Source organism: Hypanus sabinus, chromosome 18, assembly GCF_030144855.1.
Source record: "Hypanus sabinus isolate sHypSab1 chromosome 18, sHypSab1.hap1, whole genome shotgun sequence".
NCBI lineage: Eukaryota > Metazoa > Chordata > Chondrichthyes > Myliobatiformes > Dasyatidae > Hypanus > Hypanus sabinus.
The window spans coordinates 77657373-77670970 of record NC_082723.1 but is presented as its reverse complement, the minus strand read 5'-3'; the positions used below and the strand labels follow the sequence as shown (position 1 = coordinate 77670970).

General features: G+C 40.9%; 1 protein-coding gene across 8 annotated transcripts in view; it reads right to left on the bottom strand.

Annotated features, from left to right (window-relative positions):
- Window positions 1-9323: 9323 nt before the first annotated feature.
- LOC132377444 (ubiquitin-conjugating enzyme E2 L3) overlaps window positions 9324-13598 on the bottom strand; it is an 87116-nt gene continuing 82841 nt past the window's right edge. For all 8 annotated transcript variants that reach the window (XM_059943722.1, XM_059943725.1, XM_059943723.1 and 5 more), the window contains one exon: window positions 9324-11357. In XM_059943722.1, the coding sequence (XP_059799705.1) occupies window positions 11203-11357 (155 nt within the window). In that variant the 3' untranslated portion in view covers window positions 9324-11202. The remainder of the gene's footprint in view (window positions 11358-13598) is intronic.

Below are 13598 nucleotides of genomic sequence, written 5' to 3'. Positions count from 1 at the left end.
TCTGGTGTTCCCACAACTGATGATCTTGTTTAAGGACTCCTTGTTATTTTATGTTTTGGTTATTTTTTGCTATTTATTTATATTTACATTTGCACAGTTTGTCTTCTGCGTTCTGGCTGATCTTTGATCCTGTTATAGTTACTATTCTATAGATTTGCTGAGTATGTCCACAGGAAAATGAATCTCAGGATTCAAGAGGTTCTGTGGAAGAGATTGAGAACCTCGGATGGTTTGTTGCTTCCCTGGTGCGAGGGTGAGCCGCCAGATGTCATGGTCCATGTAGGGACCAATGACGTGGGTAGGAAGAAGGAGGAGGTCCTGAAAGGTGAGTTTAGGGAGCTAGGTGCCAAGTTAAAGGACAGGACCTCCAGGATAGCAATCTCAGGATTACTACAAGTGCCACGTGCAGGCGGGTTTAGAAATAGTAAGATAGCACGGATCAACACGTGACTGAAGGCATGGTGCAGGAGGGAGAGCTTCAGATTTATAGGTAATTGGGCAGTTTTCCAGGGAAAGTGAGACCTGTTCTGGTGGGACAGTTTACATCTGAACTGGAGGGGGACAAATATTCTTGCAGGTAGCTTTCCTAGAGAGGCTCCAGTGGATTTAAACTAGGTACAAGGGGGGAGGGGAACCAGAGCCTAGGAACAGATGTATGGGAGAAGGAAGAAAAAGAAGATAGTAAAGTTGTTTGCACCGTTAGAGATAAACAGAGAGTAAGAGATGGACAATTTCTTAAATGCATTTATTTTAATGCTAGGAGCATTGTAAGAAAGGTGGATGAGCTTAGACCATGGATTGATACCTGGAAATATGATGTTGTAGCTATTAGTGAAACATGGTTGCAGGAGGAGTGCGATTGGCAACTAAATATTCCAGGATTTCGTTGCTTCAGGTGCGATAGAATTGGAGGGACAAGAGGGGGAGGTGTTGCATTGCTTGTCAGAGAAAACAATTACAGCAGTGCTCTTGCAGGATAGAGGGGTCGTCTAGGGTGGCTATTTGGATGGAAGTGAGGAATGGGAAAGGTGTAGTAACACTTATCAGAGTGTATTATAGACCACCTAATGGGTAGAGAGAATTGGAGGAGCAAATTTGTAAGGAGATAGCAGATATTTGTAGTAAGCACAGGGTTGTAATTGTGGGAGATTTTAATTTTCCACGCATAGACTGGGAAGCCCATACTGTAAAAGGGCTGGATGGTTTGGAGTTTGTAAAATGTGTGCAGGATAGTTTTTTGTAGCAATACATAGAGGTACCAACTAGAGAAGGGGCAGTGTTGGATCTCCTGTTAGGGAATGAGATAGGTCAGGTGATGGAGGTATGCGTTGGGGAGCATTTCGGGTCCAGTGATCACAATGCCATTGGTTTCAATATAACTATGGAGGACGATAGGACTGGACCCAGGGTTGAGATTTTTGATTAGAGAATGCAAAAGGATTTAGAAGGAGTGGATTGGGACAATTTGTTTTATGGGAAGGATGTAATAGAGAAATGGAGGTCATTTAAAGGGGAAATTTTGAGGATACAGAATTTTTATGTTCCTGTTAGGTTGAAAGGAAAGGTTAAAAGTTTGAGAGAGCCATGGTTTTCAAGGGATATTGGAAACTTGGTTCAGAAAAAGAGAGATATCTACAATAAATATAGGCAGCATGGAGTAAATGAGGTGCACGAGGAATATAAAGAATGTAAGAAGAATCTTAAGAAAGAAATTAGAAAAGCTAAAAGAAGATACGAGGTTGCTTTGGCAAGTAAGGTGAAAATAAATCCAAAGGGTTTCTACAGTTATATTAATAGCCAAAGGATAGTGAGGGATAAAATTGGTCCCTTAGGTAATCCCTTAGCTATGTGTGGAGCCAAAAGAGATGAGGGAGTTTTTGAACAATTTATTTTCTTCGATATTCACAGAGGAGAAGGATATTGAATTGTGTAAGGTAAGGGAAACAAGTAGGGAAGTTATGGAAACTATGATGATTAAGGAGGAAATATTGGCACTGTTCAGGAATATAAAAGTGGATAAATCTCCAGATCCTGACAGGATTTTCCCTAGGACCTTGAGGGAAGTTAGTGTAGAAATAGCAGCGGCTCTGACTGAAATATTTCAAACGTCATGAAAAATGGAGGTGGTGCCAGAGGATTGGCATATTGCTCATGTAGTTCCATTGTTTAAAAAGGGTTCTAAGAGTAAACCTAGCAACTATAGGCCTGTAAGTTTGACGTTGGTGGTGGGTAAATTAATGGAAAGTATTCTTAGAGATGGTATATATAATTATCTGGATAGACATGGTCTGATTAGGTTTCAGCACCTAAGTTACAGAGAAAGGTTGAACAAGAAAGGGATAAACTCAGACGAAATGGTAAAGGACTTAACTGGGGACGGGCTGACTTTGAAGGAGTGAGGCAGGAACTAGCGAGAGTAAATTGGAAACAGATGTTCAAAGGGGAAAGCACAGAAGTAATGTGGGAAAAGTTTAGGGACCACTTGAGCTGGGTTTAGGATAGGTTTGTCCCACTGAGGCAAGGAAAAAATGGTAGGAAAGGGGAACCGTGGCTGACAAAATGTGTGAGGCAACCCGCCAAGAGGAAAATGGAAGCATATGTTAGATATAAGCAGGAAAAGGGAGGGGCTTATGAGAAATACAGGGTAGCCAGGAAGGAGCTAAAGAAAGGACTTAGGAGAGCTCGAAGGGGGCATGAGAAGGCCTTGGCATGTAGGATTAAGGAGAACCCCAAGGCATTCTATGTGTATGTGAAGAATAGGAGGATGACGAGAATGAAGGTGGGACCGCTAAAGGATAAAGAGGGCAACATGTGCCTGGAAGCGGAGGAGGTTGGGGAGGTCCTAAATGAATACTTAGCTTGAATATTCACAAGTGAAAAGGATCTTGATCAGGATGAGGTCGAAGTTGAGTGGGCCTGTGTGCTGGACAATGTGGAGATTAAGGAAGAAGAAGTGCTGGATCTTCTTAAAAACATTAAGATTGATAAATCCCCAGGGCCGGATATGATACACCCCAGGTTGTTGTGCGAATTGAGAGAAGAGATCGCAGGAGCATTAGCTATAATCTTTGAATCCTCTTTGGCTGCAGGGTAAGTGCCGGAGGACTGGAGAGTGGCAAGTGTTTAAAAAAGGTAATAGGGAGAAACCTGGGAACTATAGACCGGTGAGTCTTATGTCAGTGGTATGCAAACTACTGGAAAGCATTCTTAAGGATAGGATCTATGAGCATTTGGAGAAGTACAGTCTACTCATGGATAGTCAACATGGCTTTGTGAAGGGAAGATCGTGCCCACGAGCCTGAATGAGTTTTTTGAAGATGTAACAAAAAAAATTGATGAGGGTACGGCAGTGGATGTGGACTTTAGCAAAGTATTTGACAAGGTTCCTCATGAGAGACTCATTCAGAAAGTCATGAGGCATGGGATAAGTGGAACCTTGGCTGTTTGGATAAAAAATTGGCATAAAGGAAGAAAGTAGAGGGTAGATGTGGAAGGAAAGTATTCTGCCTGGAGGTCGGTGACTAGTGGATTGCCGCAGGGATCTGTCCTGGGACCCCTGCTATTTGTGATTTTTATAATTGACCTGGATGTAGAGGTGGAAGGATGGGTGAGTAAGTTTGTGGATGACACGAAGATTGGAGGAGTTGTGATGAAGCTGTAGGTTGCAAAAGGTTACAAGAGGATATAGACAGGCTGCAGATTTGGGCAGAAAAATGGCAGATGGAGTTCAATCCGGACAAGTGTGAGGTGATGCATTTTGGAGGGACAAACCAGAAGACTGAGTACAGGATTAATGGGCAATTACTTAAGAGTGTGGATGAACAAAGGTACCTTGGGGTTCAAATCCATATGTCTCTCAAGGTTGCTGCACAGTTTGATAGGGTAGTTAAGAAGGCCTATGGGATGCTAGGCTTCATTAACAGGGGGATTGAGTTCAAGAGTAGAGAGGTCATGTTGCAACTCTACAAATCTCCCCTAGAGTATTGTGTTCAATTCTGGTCACCTCACTATAGAAAGGATGTGGAAGCTATGGAGAGGGTGCAGAGATTTACCAGGCTGTTGCCTGGTTTGGAGAACAAGTCAAATGAAGCAAGGTTAGCAGAGCTGGGACTTTTCTCTTTGGAGCATAAAAAAATGAGAGGGGACTTGATAGAAGTCTACAAAATTATGAAAGGCATAGATAGGGTGGATAGTCAGTACCTGTTTCCCAGGGCACCAATAGCAAACACCAGAGGGCATATGTACAAAATTAAGGGAGGGAAGTTTATGGGAGACATCAGGGGTAAGTTTTTTTACACAGAGGTTTGTGAGTGCCTGGAATGTCTTGCCAGGGATGGTGGTGGAGGCTAAAACATTAGTGGTATTTAAGAGCCTCTTGGACAGGCACATGGATGAGAGAAAAATGGAGGGTTATGGGGTAGTGTGGGTTTAGTACTTGTTTTTAAGGATTATATGGGTCAGCACAACTGTTACGAACCCCGTAACTGGGTGTCTTACCAACAAAGATAGGAGTGTCCGTTGAAGTCTGATGATACTATTTTAACAGTATTTATTAGTAAAAATACACAAAAATAATATCAATGCAAATATACAGATAATTTACGTCTTCAATACTAAACCTAAAAGTGCAGGTATAATAATCATCAATAAGAAATAAGCTCTATCGTTTTCTAGGGGATAATGAATTGTCCGATGGAAATATAAAGTTCAGTTCAGTTCATATAGGCTGCAGTCGTTGCTGATCACCGTGTGGCAATTGTTGGAGAGAGAGAGAGAGAGAGAGTGAGAAACTTGCCGACTTTCCTTGTTACGATCTTGATCCATATCCGTCCTTTAACTAGGCCGTTCCGTGGAGGACTCACCACCCAGGCAAGGTTGGGGACACACACATGCCCCCCCACCGGTCTCGTAGCGCTTCTCCTGGTGTGTCTGAGGGGTGTTCCCCAGACCCGACTTTTATCCTCACTCATGAGGTCTCAGATGTCAATCAGGTTGGGATGATGCAATCCCTCAACCAGACCACTCCGGTTGCCCCCTGAGAGGTTTCAATGAATAGTACAGTACTCAATACACAATTCCTTCTCCAAGAGACAATAGCTGTAATTAGTGGTTCCGTTCCGCTTTTGTTAGGAGACATTCCACTTTTTGTGTATTCCTGCGTTGTCAATAACAACTGCCTTTTCTGTTATCCTGCATCTCTCTCTCATTACTGACGTGATGTGTATCTCTCTCATTTCCTGGGTATCAGACCCGAAATAAAAGCAATCTTGTGATTCTCAAAAAGGAGGGGACGACTTTGCACCCTTCGGCCCATCAGAGTTGCTCCAAATTCGTAACACAACACGGAGGGCTGAAGGGCCTGTGCTGTGCTGTAGTGTTCTATGGTCTTTATGCTTTGGAGCGTAGAAGGTTGAGGGGGGACTTGATAGAGGTATTTAAAATAATGGGGATAGATAGAGTTGACGTGGATAGGCTTTTTCCATTGAGAGTAGGGGAGATTCAAACAAGAGGACATGAGTTGAGAGTTAGGGGGCAAAAGTTTAGGGGTAACACAAGGGGTAACTTCTTTACTCAGAGTGTGAAACGAGCTTCCAGTAGAAGTGGTAGAGGCAGGTTTGATATTGTCATTTAAAGTAAAGTTGGATAGGTAAATGGACAGGAAAGGAATGGAGATTTATGGGCTCAGTGCAGATCGGTAGGACTAGGTGAGATTAAGCGCTCGGCGTGGACTAGAAGGGCCGAGATGGCTTGTTTCCATGCTGTAATTGTTATATGGTTATATGATTGTATGTGGTGACATATATGTACTTTAATAATAAAAGTTACTTTGAACTTTGATCAGTAAAATAGTCACACCTGGTCACTAGGGAAGCTAAATTGAGTTAATAGAGACAGCTGGAATTACTTTACAAAAACATGGAGACAGTGATCATGTCAGAGTTCTGGGTCTTGGACAAGGTTTAAACGACATGTTTATGGATTGCACAGTTCATGTTATGATGTGTTTCTGTTCTCACCGATTTTTGGGCGATTTTGAATTAGGGCAGCCTCAATTAAATCCGAGCTGAACTGAACATGCCTGGATTCTTTCGATTTTGTGTTTTATATTGTTTTTCACAGTATTTTGTGCACTTTACCTGCTGAAGCACATGGTGAAAATAAACTCTACAGCACTTACCAGTTATAATCTGTGATATTTCTTAACAGAAGCAGAATACTGGAAGAATTCAGCAAGTCAGGCAGCATTTTTGAGGAAATAGCATTTGAAATCAAGGACATTTTATTAGTCTTTGATTGCCAGTCTGCAGCATCTGTAGCTTGTTCAGTCATTTGTGTTGCTGCAGTGGACTGGCTCTGGAGTCTCCATGTTCTTTCCATGAGAACGTGAGTTTCCTCCCACATTATTTAAGTTGGAGAAGGTTGAAAGGAGGTTCACGAAAACGATTCCAGGATTGAAAGGCTTATCTATGAGGAGTGTTTGATGGCTCTGGGCCTGTACTCACTGGAATTCAGAAGAACAAGAGGGAAATCTCATTGAAACCTATTGAATGTTGAAAAGCCTCAGTAGAGTGGATGGGAAGAGGATGTTTCCTATGGTAGGGGTGTCTAGGATCAGAGGGCGCAGTCTCAGAGTAGAATGGGGTTCATTTAGAACAGAAATAAGGAGTAATTTCTTTCAGCAGAATGGTGAATCTGTGGAGGCCAAGTCAATGGGTATATTTAAGACAGGTTGATAGATTCTTGATTAGTCAGGGTATAAAGAAATACTGGGAGAAGGCAGGAGAACGGGGGTAGGAGGGAAAATGAATCAGCCATGATGAAACGGCGCAGCAGACTCAACAGGTCAAATGGTTTAATTCTGCTCCCATATTCTATGGTCTTATGGATCACAAAGACATGGTGATTGATTAATGGATGCAAGTTACCCCTTGGTATAGGTACAGAAAAAAACTATCAAAGGGAAGTTGATGAGCATGTGTGAGAAAGAGAGTTGTAAGGAAATGGGGCTAACAGTATTGCTCCACAGGAGATGTCATAGAATCGAAAGGACAAATTCCATCCTGTTTTGTTACAACCTTTAAGATAACATCCCTGAGACTATATGAATTTATTGTTTAAACTTTGCTCTGATACTAATCCTGTAGAATGGTATTGACACCCAATACTGGGGATCGCCTGTTGCAATACAGATTTCAGCCTCCTTGAATCCTGTTTATATTGCATGGATCTGCCACACTGCAGCTCTTGGCCTGAGAAACCTCACACTGGTATAGATTTATTCAATATTAGAAACCTTACTACTAATAGAACATAAAACAGTAAAGCATAGGAACAGGCCATTCAGCCCAGTGTTGTGCCAACCAGCTAAAAAACAAATCAAAAACACCCAGACACTAATCCCTCTTACCTACACCATGTCCATATCCCCTCCATCTTCCTTACATCTATATGCCTATCCAAACGCCTCTTAAAAGCCTCTAACATATCTGCCTCTACCACCATACTAGGCAGTGCATGGTATCTACACTGCAGGCATCTACGACTCTCTTAAGTAAAAAAAACTCACCCTTCACAAACCCTTTGGACCTACCCACTCTAACCCTCAATGCATGCCCTCTGGTATTAGACATCTCAACCTCAGGAAACAGCTACTCTATCTATTCTCCTCATAATTTTATAAACCTCTCTGATCTCCCCTCAGCCTCTGGTACTCCACAGAAAACAACCCAAGTTTGTCCAGCCTCTCATGATAGCACTCATTCTCAAAAGCAGGCAGCATCCTAGTGAACCTCTTCGGCATCCTCTCTAAAGCCTCAACATCCTTTATATACCGGGCGACCAAAACTGTATGCAATACACCAGATGCGGCCTAACCCGAGCTTTATAAATTTGCAACATAACCTTTTGACTTCTGAAATCAATGCCTTGACTAATAAAAACAAGCATTCCATAAGCCTTCTTAACCTTAAATTTATCTGAGAGGGTGGTGTTAGAATAACAGTTTTTAAACTAAATTAAATTCAAAGCCACAATTGGTGAAGTATCTTTGAAGTTTAACAAGAGCACCCTAATCAATCAGAACTTTTTTTTAAAATTGGGGAGTATTTATATAATTCAAAGTGTAAGACCGTCTCCTTCAATCCTTTCCCCACGTTTAGTGTCACTCAATGAAAACCTTGCTGTTTAGAGTTTAAATCTTTCTCTTAAGTCTGTTAGATCATTTAGAATGATTAGATATTTTAAAAGGGCTGTATAATTTTGTTTTTATCTCGATAAATCTAAGGTTTAAAATTCAGGCTTAATACTGTATATCGATCCTTCTGAAAACAGGTTCCTAACGTACCAGATCATTTATTTAATCAAGACAAGATTTTGTTTTTGAATTCCATATCACTACCAGAGAGAAAGGATTGTATTGCTAGAAGGCTCGGCCAAATAGGATTTCAGGAATGACTTAATTCCCTTTGTATAGAATGAAGGTATAGTTCATTATGAGTGTGTTCTTTTGTAGACAGGTACAACTAGGGAAAGGAAAAGCTAACAGTCAGAGCCATAGAGTACTACAACACAGAAACAGGCACTTTGGCCCATCTAGTCCTTTTCTATTATTTGATCTAGCCCCTCCCCTCCATTTACTTAGCCAAACTTCGCTTAAATGTTACCACTTCCACTGGCAGCTCGTTCTACATTTGTACCACTCTGAGTGATTTCCGCTCATGTTTCCCATAAACATTTCATCCTTCACCTGTGACCTCCAGTTCTAGTCTCAACGAACCTCAGTGGAAAAAAGCCTGCTTGCATTTACCCTATCTATACCCCTCAAAATTTGTATACCTCTATCAAATCTCCCCTCATTTCCCTTCACTCTAGGGAATACAGTCCTAATTTCCTATAACTCAGGTGCTCAAGTCACAGCAATGGCCTTGTAAATTTTCTCTGTACTCTTTCACTCTTATTGATAGCTTGATAGCTTTCAGTTCTAGTGTCACCCAATGTCGGTGGAAAATGGGTGCTTGCATTAACCCTATCTGCACCATAATTTTGTAAATCATACCTCCCCTCATTCTCAAACGCTCTCAGGGAATAATGTCCTAAGCTATTCAACTTTTCCGTATAACTCAGGTCCTCAAGTTCCAGCATCATACTTCTAATTTTTCTCTGTATTCTTTCAATCTAAGTGATATCTTCCCTGCAGATAGGTGACCAGAACTGCATGCAGTACCCCAAATTATACCTCACACAACTTCATCCCAATGAGTGACAGAAGGAAGTGGGATGTAGAGAGAAAGAGTGTGCTCAGATTTCCAGTAATACACTGCATGAAGAGTAATAAACCGCATGAAGTTTTATTTGAATCCCAAAGTGCCCGGAAGTTTGTCAGATCCAGTTTCATTCACAATTTTCTATACAAACCCAATTGAGACAATTAAGCTTTATCCAGACTAATTTTAATATTGACTGCTTAAAAAAAATGATTCGGGGTACTTAAGTTGAGAGGGTGGTTGCTACCATTGTACAGACAGTACCTGCAGGTTAACAGTGTACACGAGTCAAAACAGGATACAATTTCAGAGCTTCAGTGGTTAAAATATAAGCTTAAATGACATACTTTGACATACTCCACTTACTTACATTTCAGCAGTGTAAATACTTTTTCCAAATACCTTTATCCTTAAGTTCCAATTTCAATTTATTTTCTATTCTTTCCCAGATTAAAACATGGAAATATGTTTGAGGAAAAAACAAAATGGAAAATGAGCAACAGATCACCTGCTGTGGGCAACACCGTCTTGCCCAGTGCGAGTTTCCACCCAGTAATCAGGCTGTCTAAGACAGGGTAGAAATAGGCATTTTCACCTCAAGTTACAAGATGATTGAAATTTTAAATGTGACAAAGCCCTGAAATTAAACACCCCAGACCTTTACTCGTAGAGCAACGCTGTGATGTCAAATACTTTTACCTCTCTACTGTATCAGTTGGATGCAAACACGTTTTCTGGAGCCAAAGATCAGCATGGAAGGAGCGTGGAGGTTTGGCTCAAATTTCCCCAAAACTGAGCCAAGCTGGATGCAAGGTTTTTTTAAAAAAAAAGACCAACCATCTCTACAAATGCTAAGTTGAGGTAACACCATTCCTAAACTAGTGAAGCAGATTGTGCAGGATCTATTCCACAGGTGCACAGAGAGTTTCTGAATCTTGTTAAATGAGCAAAAATTAACCAAGAGGCGGAATCAAATGCCTGAATCACAGCACACAAAGATCTAAACAGTGGCCAGAAGGAGAATACGGGGGACTCTGTCTGCCCATGGAATCACTTCATGCATATTCCTACTGCTAACTTTGAATTCTCAGTTGATTAATACTGACCACCAAACCGCAAACAGCTTGACGCTGGTTTAAAACATTACCAATTTGAGTTGCCTCACTGTACGTGCAACTTGTCAGCATCTGCTTGGATGCGGAAGCTCAAGGCAATGTGGACAGTGGCCAATGTTTAGGGTCATGGCCTGATAACCTACGCCAGGGACAAATCCTCTGCAAGTCAGTTAATTCAGAGGTAACCAAGGAATGGGTGTAAAAAAACACTTAAAAAAAATTCAGCCCAAAAATTCCTATTTTGTCAACTTTACTGTATAGTAACAGAGCTAAATTACATTGGAACAGGCTGATCTACTCTCGCTGGCCATGTTAGCATTTCCCCTTCCCAGCTTCTAAATACACTGTAGGCCAGGTTCACTTGCAGAACATTCAAAGCTAAAAAGAAAACACTTGCCCACCTCCTTCAGGACTTTGTCATTCTTCACTGAGAGATTGGTTTGGATCGCGTAATTTTTATTGAAAGAAAAAAGCAGAGGCAATAAAGGGAAACATGGATTTGAAGGAAAACAAAAAAGCTCAAGAATAGAACACCATCTGTTAAAAGAACTTGTGGAATTGAGAGAGAAAAGTTGTTTACTAAGCAGTGATTTTGTGTTTTTAAACTAGAAAGCAGAACTAGACTGTTTTATTTAAAGTTTTAATCCCATCTGAACAGTCATTATCTAAACCACTTCTGATTATATGAAAACTGTAGAAAGTTAGTAACAGCCACAAGTTAACACCAAAGGTGACACTTGCACGTGTTCAGAGTCCTGCTGGATGGTGTTGTTGAAATGTACTGCCCAGAATCTGATGGTCAGAAAGGCAGTTTGACAGAAGTCTTAGTCCACTGGTCGTTTTTCTGCATATTTCTTAGTAAACTCTTCAGCGTTCTTAAAGAATTTTTTACGGTCCTTAGAGTATTCTTCAGCTAGGTCAGCTCTTAGAGGATGCTCAGGCTGTGGGTCATTGACAAGTGCAATGAGTGACTGGATAACTGAAAGCAGAACAAAATAAAGAGCGTTAAAATGCAGATTTGAAAAGCACTCAAATCACAGAGACAAAAAAAACCCCAAAAGATGACAATTTTCCTGAAACGATCTTCAAAACTTCTAGCATTCTTGAAATAAGAACATATTGATATAAATGGTGAGCAGGTCAGCCAATACGCAGAGAGGGAAAGATATAATGTTTCTGGTTGATAATATTTCATAATGCTGCAGGATCTCAGCAGCTCAGCATCTATGGAAATGAATAAACAGTCGATATTTGAGACAGAGACCCTTCTTCAGCACCGGAAAGGAAGAGTTTCTGTGCTGTGTGTGATATATATTGTGTGGGTACACTGTGCACTGGAGGAATGTTGTTTTGTTTGGTTGTGTATATGCACAGTCAGACGACACTGAATTTGACTTGAACAAGTTTCTTGATTCCCCATCTGTAGGAAACAGACTGTTTATTCACCTCACGACAATTTCACACATTTCTATATTATTCCCTTATTCTCCTATGAAGTACCAATTGCTCAACCTCTTCCTATAACTTGGTGCCTCCAGGGCCAACATCATCCTCCTATTTCTCCTCTCAACTCCTTCCAATTTAAAGGCATCTTTAATGGCAGCTGACTAATTAGATGATCTAAAACAATATTAGGCTATATACATACTTTGGAATGTCAACTTAAGGTCCGATTTCCAGTTTGTTTATTGATTTACAGTGTGGAATAGGCCCTCTAGCCCTTCGAGCCACACTGCCCCCAATTAAACCGAGCCTAATCACTGGGGAACTTACAATGACCCTTTAACCTACCAACCTGTAGGTCTTTGGACTGTGGAAGGAAACCAGAGCACCCAGAAGAAACCAATGTGGTCACAGGGAGAACATACAAACTCCTTATGGGCAGTGATGGGAAATGAACCCAGTTCTCAGATAAGTCTGCACAGCAGAATGGATGGTCATTAAAATTAGAGTACATTACTACTCGGGGAAAGTTTACATTTATAAAGTTAGATATGGATTTTGTTTTAGTTGAAGAATCAGTTGAGGGGAATTTTCAATTATTTTTTGTTTTGAAAGAAGAGTAAAAGATCTCAGGTAGTGAGTGGGAAATTGGTAAATGGCTACACTCAGGATTTTGTAATACAAAAAGAATTATTCAGCAATTCATTGGAACCCTTTTAGCATATGTGGGTAATGAATCACAGGTGCACCAGTTTAAAAAGAAGATGGATCACAAACACGAGAAGCTCGCAGATGCTGGAAATCCAGAGAAACACACACAGAATGCTGGAGGAACTCAACATCTCTGGAAATTAATGAACTGTCGACATTTCAGTCTGAAACCTTCATCTGAGATGGAAGGGGGCAGACAGCAGAATAAAAAGGTGTGGGGTGATGGGTGGAGAAGGAAAGAGGCTAGCTGGAAGATGATAGGTAAAGTCAGGTGGGTGGGAAAGATAAAGGGCTGGAGAGGAAGGAATCCGATAAGAGCAGAGAGTTGACCATTGGAGAAAGGGACCAGGAGGGGACCCTGGGGGAGGTGATGGGAAGGTGAGATGAAGTAAGAGGCCAGAGTGGGGAACAAAAGAAGAATAGGGGAGGGAGAATTTTTCTTCTCAACTGGAAGGAGAAATTGATATTCGTGCCATAAGGCTGGAGGCTACCCAACCACTTATCAGTTGCATCTTTCAAAATAATTGTTCTTCTATGAAGTAAAAAAGTATAAAATAGCACACAAACACCAGTCTCCTCCCACAACCAGAACTCCAGGATCTGTAGAACTTTGCATGTTTATGATGACATTTCAAAGCTGGTTTTTATAATTATTTCAAAATAATCAAATTTTACTGGGTTTTTAATTTTACTCTGTGCACATCTTCAAAACCAACAAAAGCTTCCTTCACCAAAAGAACATAAATGTTCACGGATTATGTATGAAACAGGAAATAGATTCTGCTCTTCTGTTCAAGTTCTTCAAGAATCACTAGATTCTTGGTTCTGGAGGACTGGAAAATTGCAAATGCCACTACCACTCTTCAAGAAGCCAGGGAGGCAGAAGGTAGAAAATTATAGGCCAATTAGCCTGACCTCAATGGTTGGGAAGATATTGGAGTTGATTATTAAGGATGATGTTTCAGGCTACTTGGGGGCATATGAGAAAATAGGCCAAAGTCAGCATGGTTTCCTTAATGGGAAATTATATCTGACAAATCTGTTATAATATTGTGAAAAAAAATAA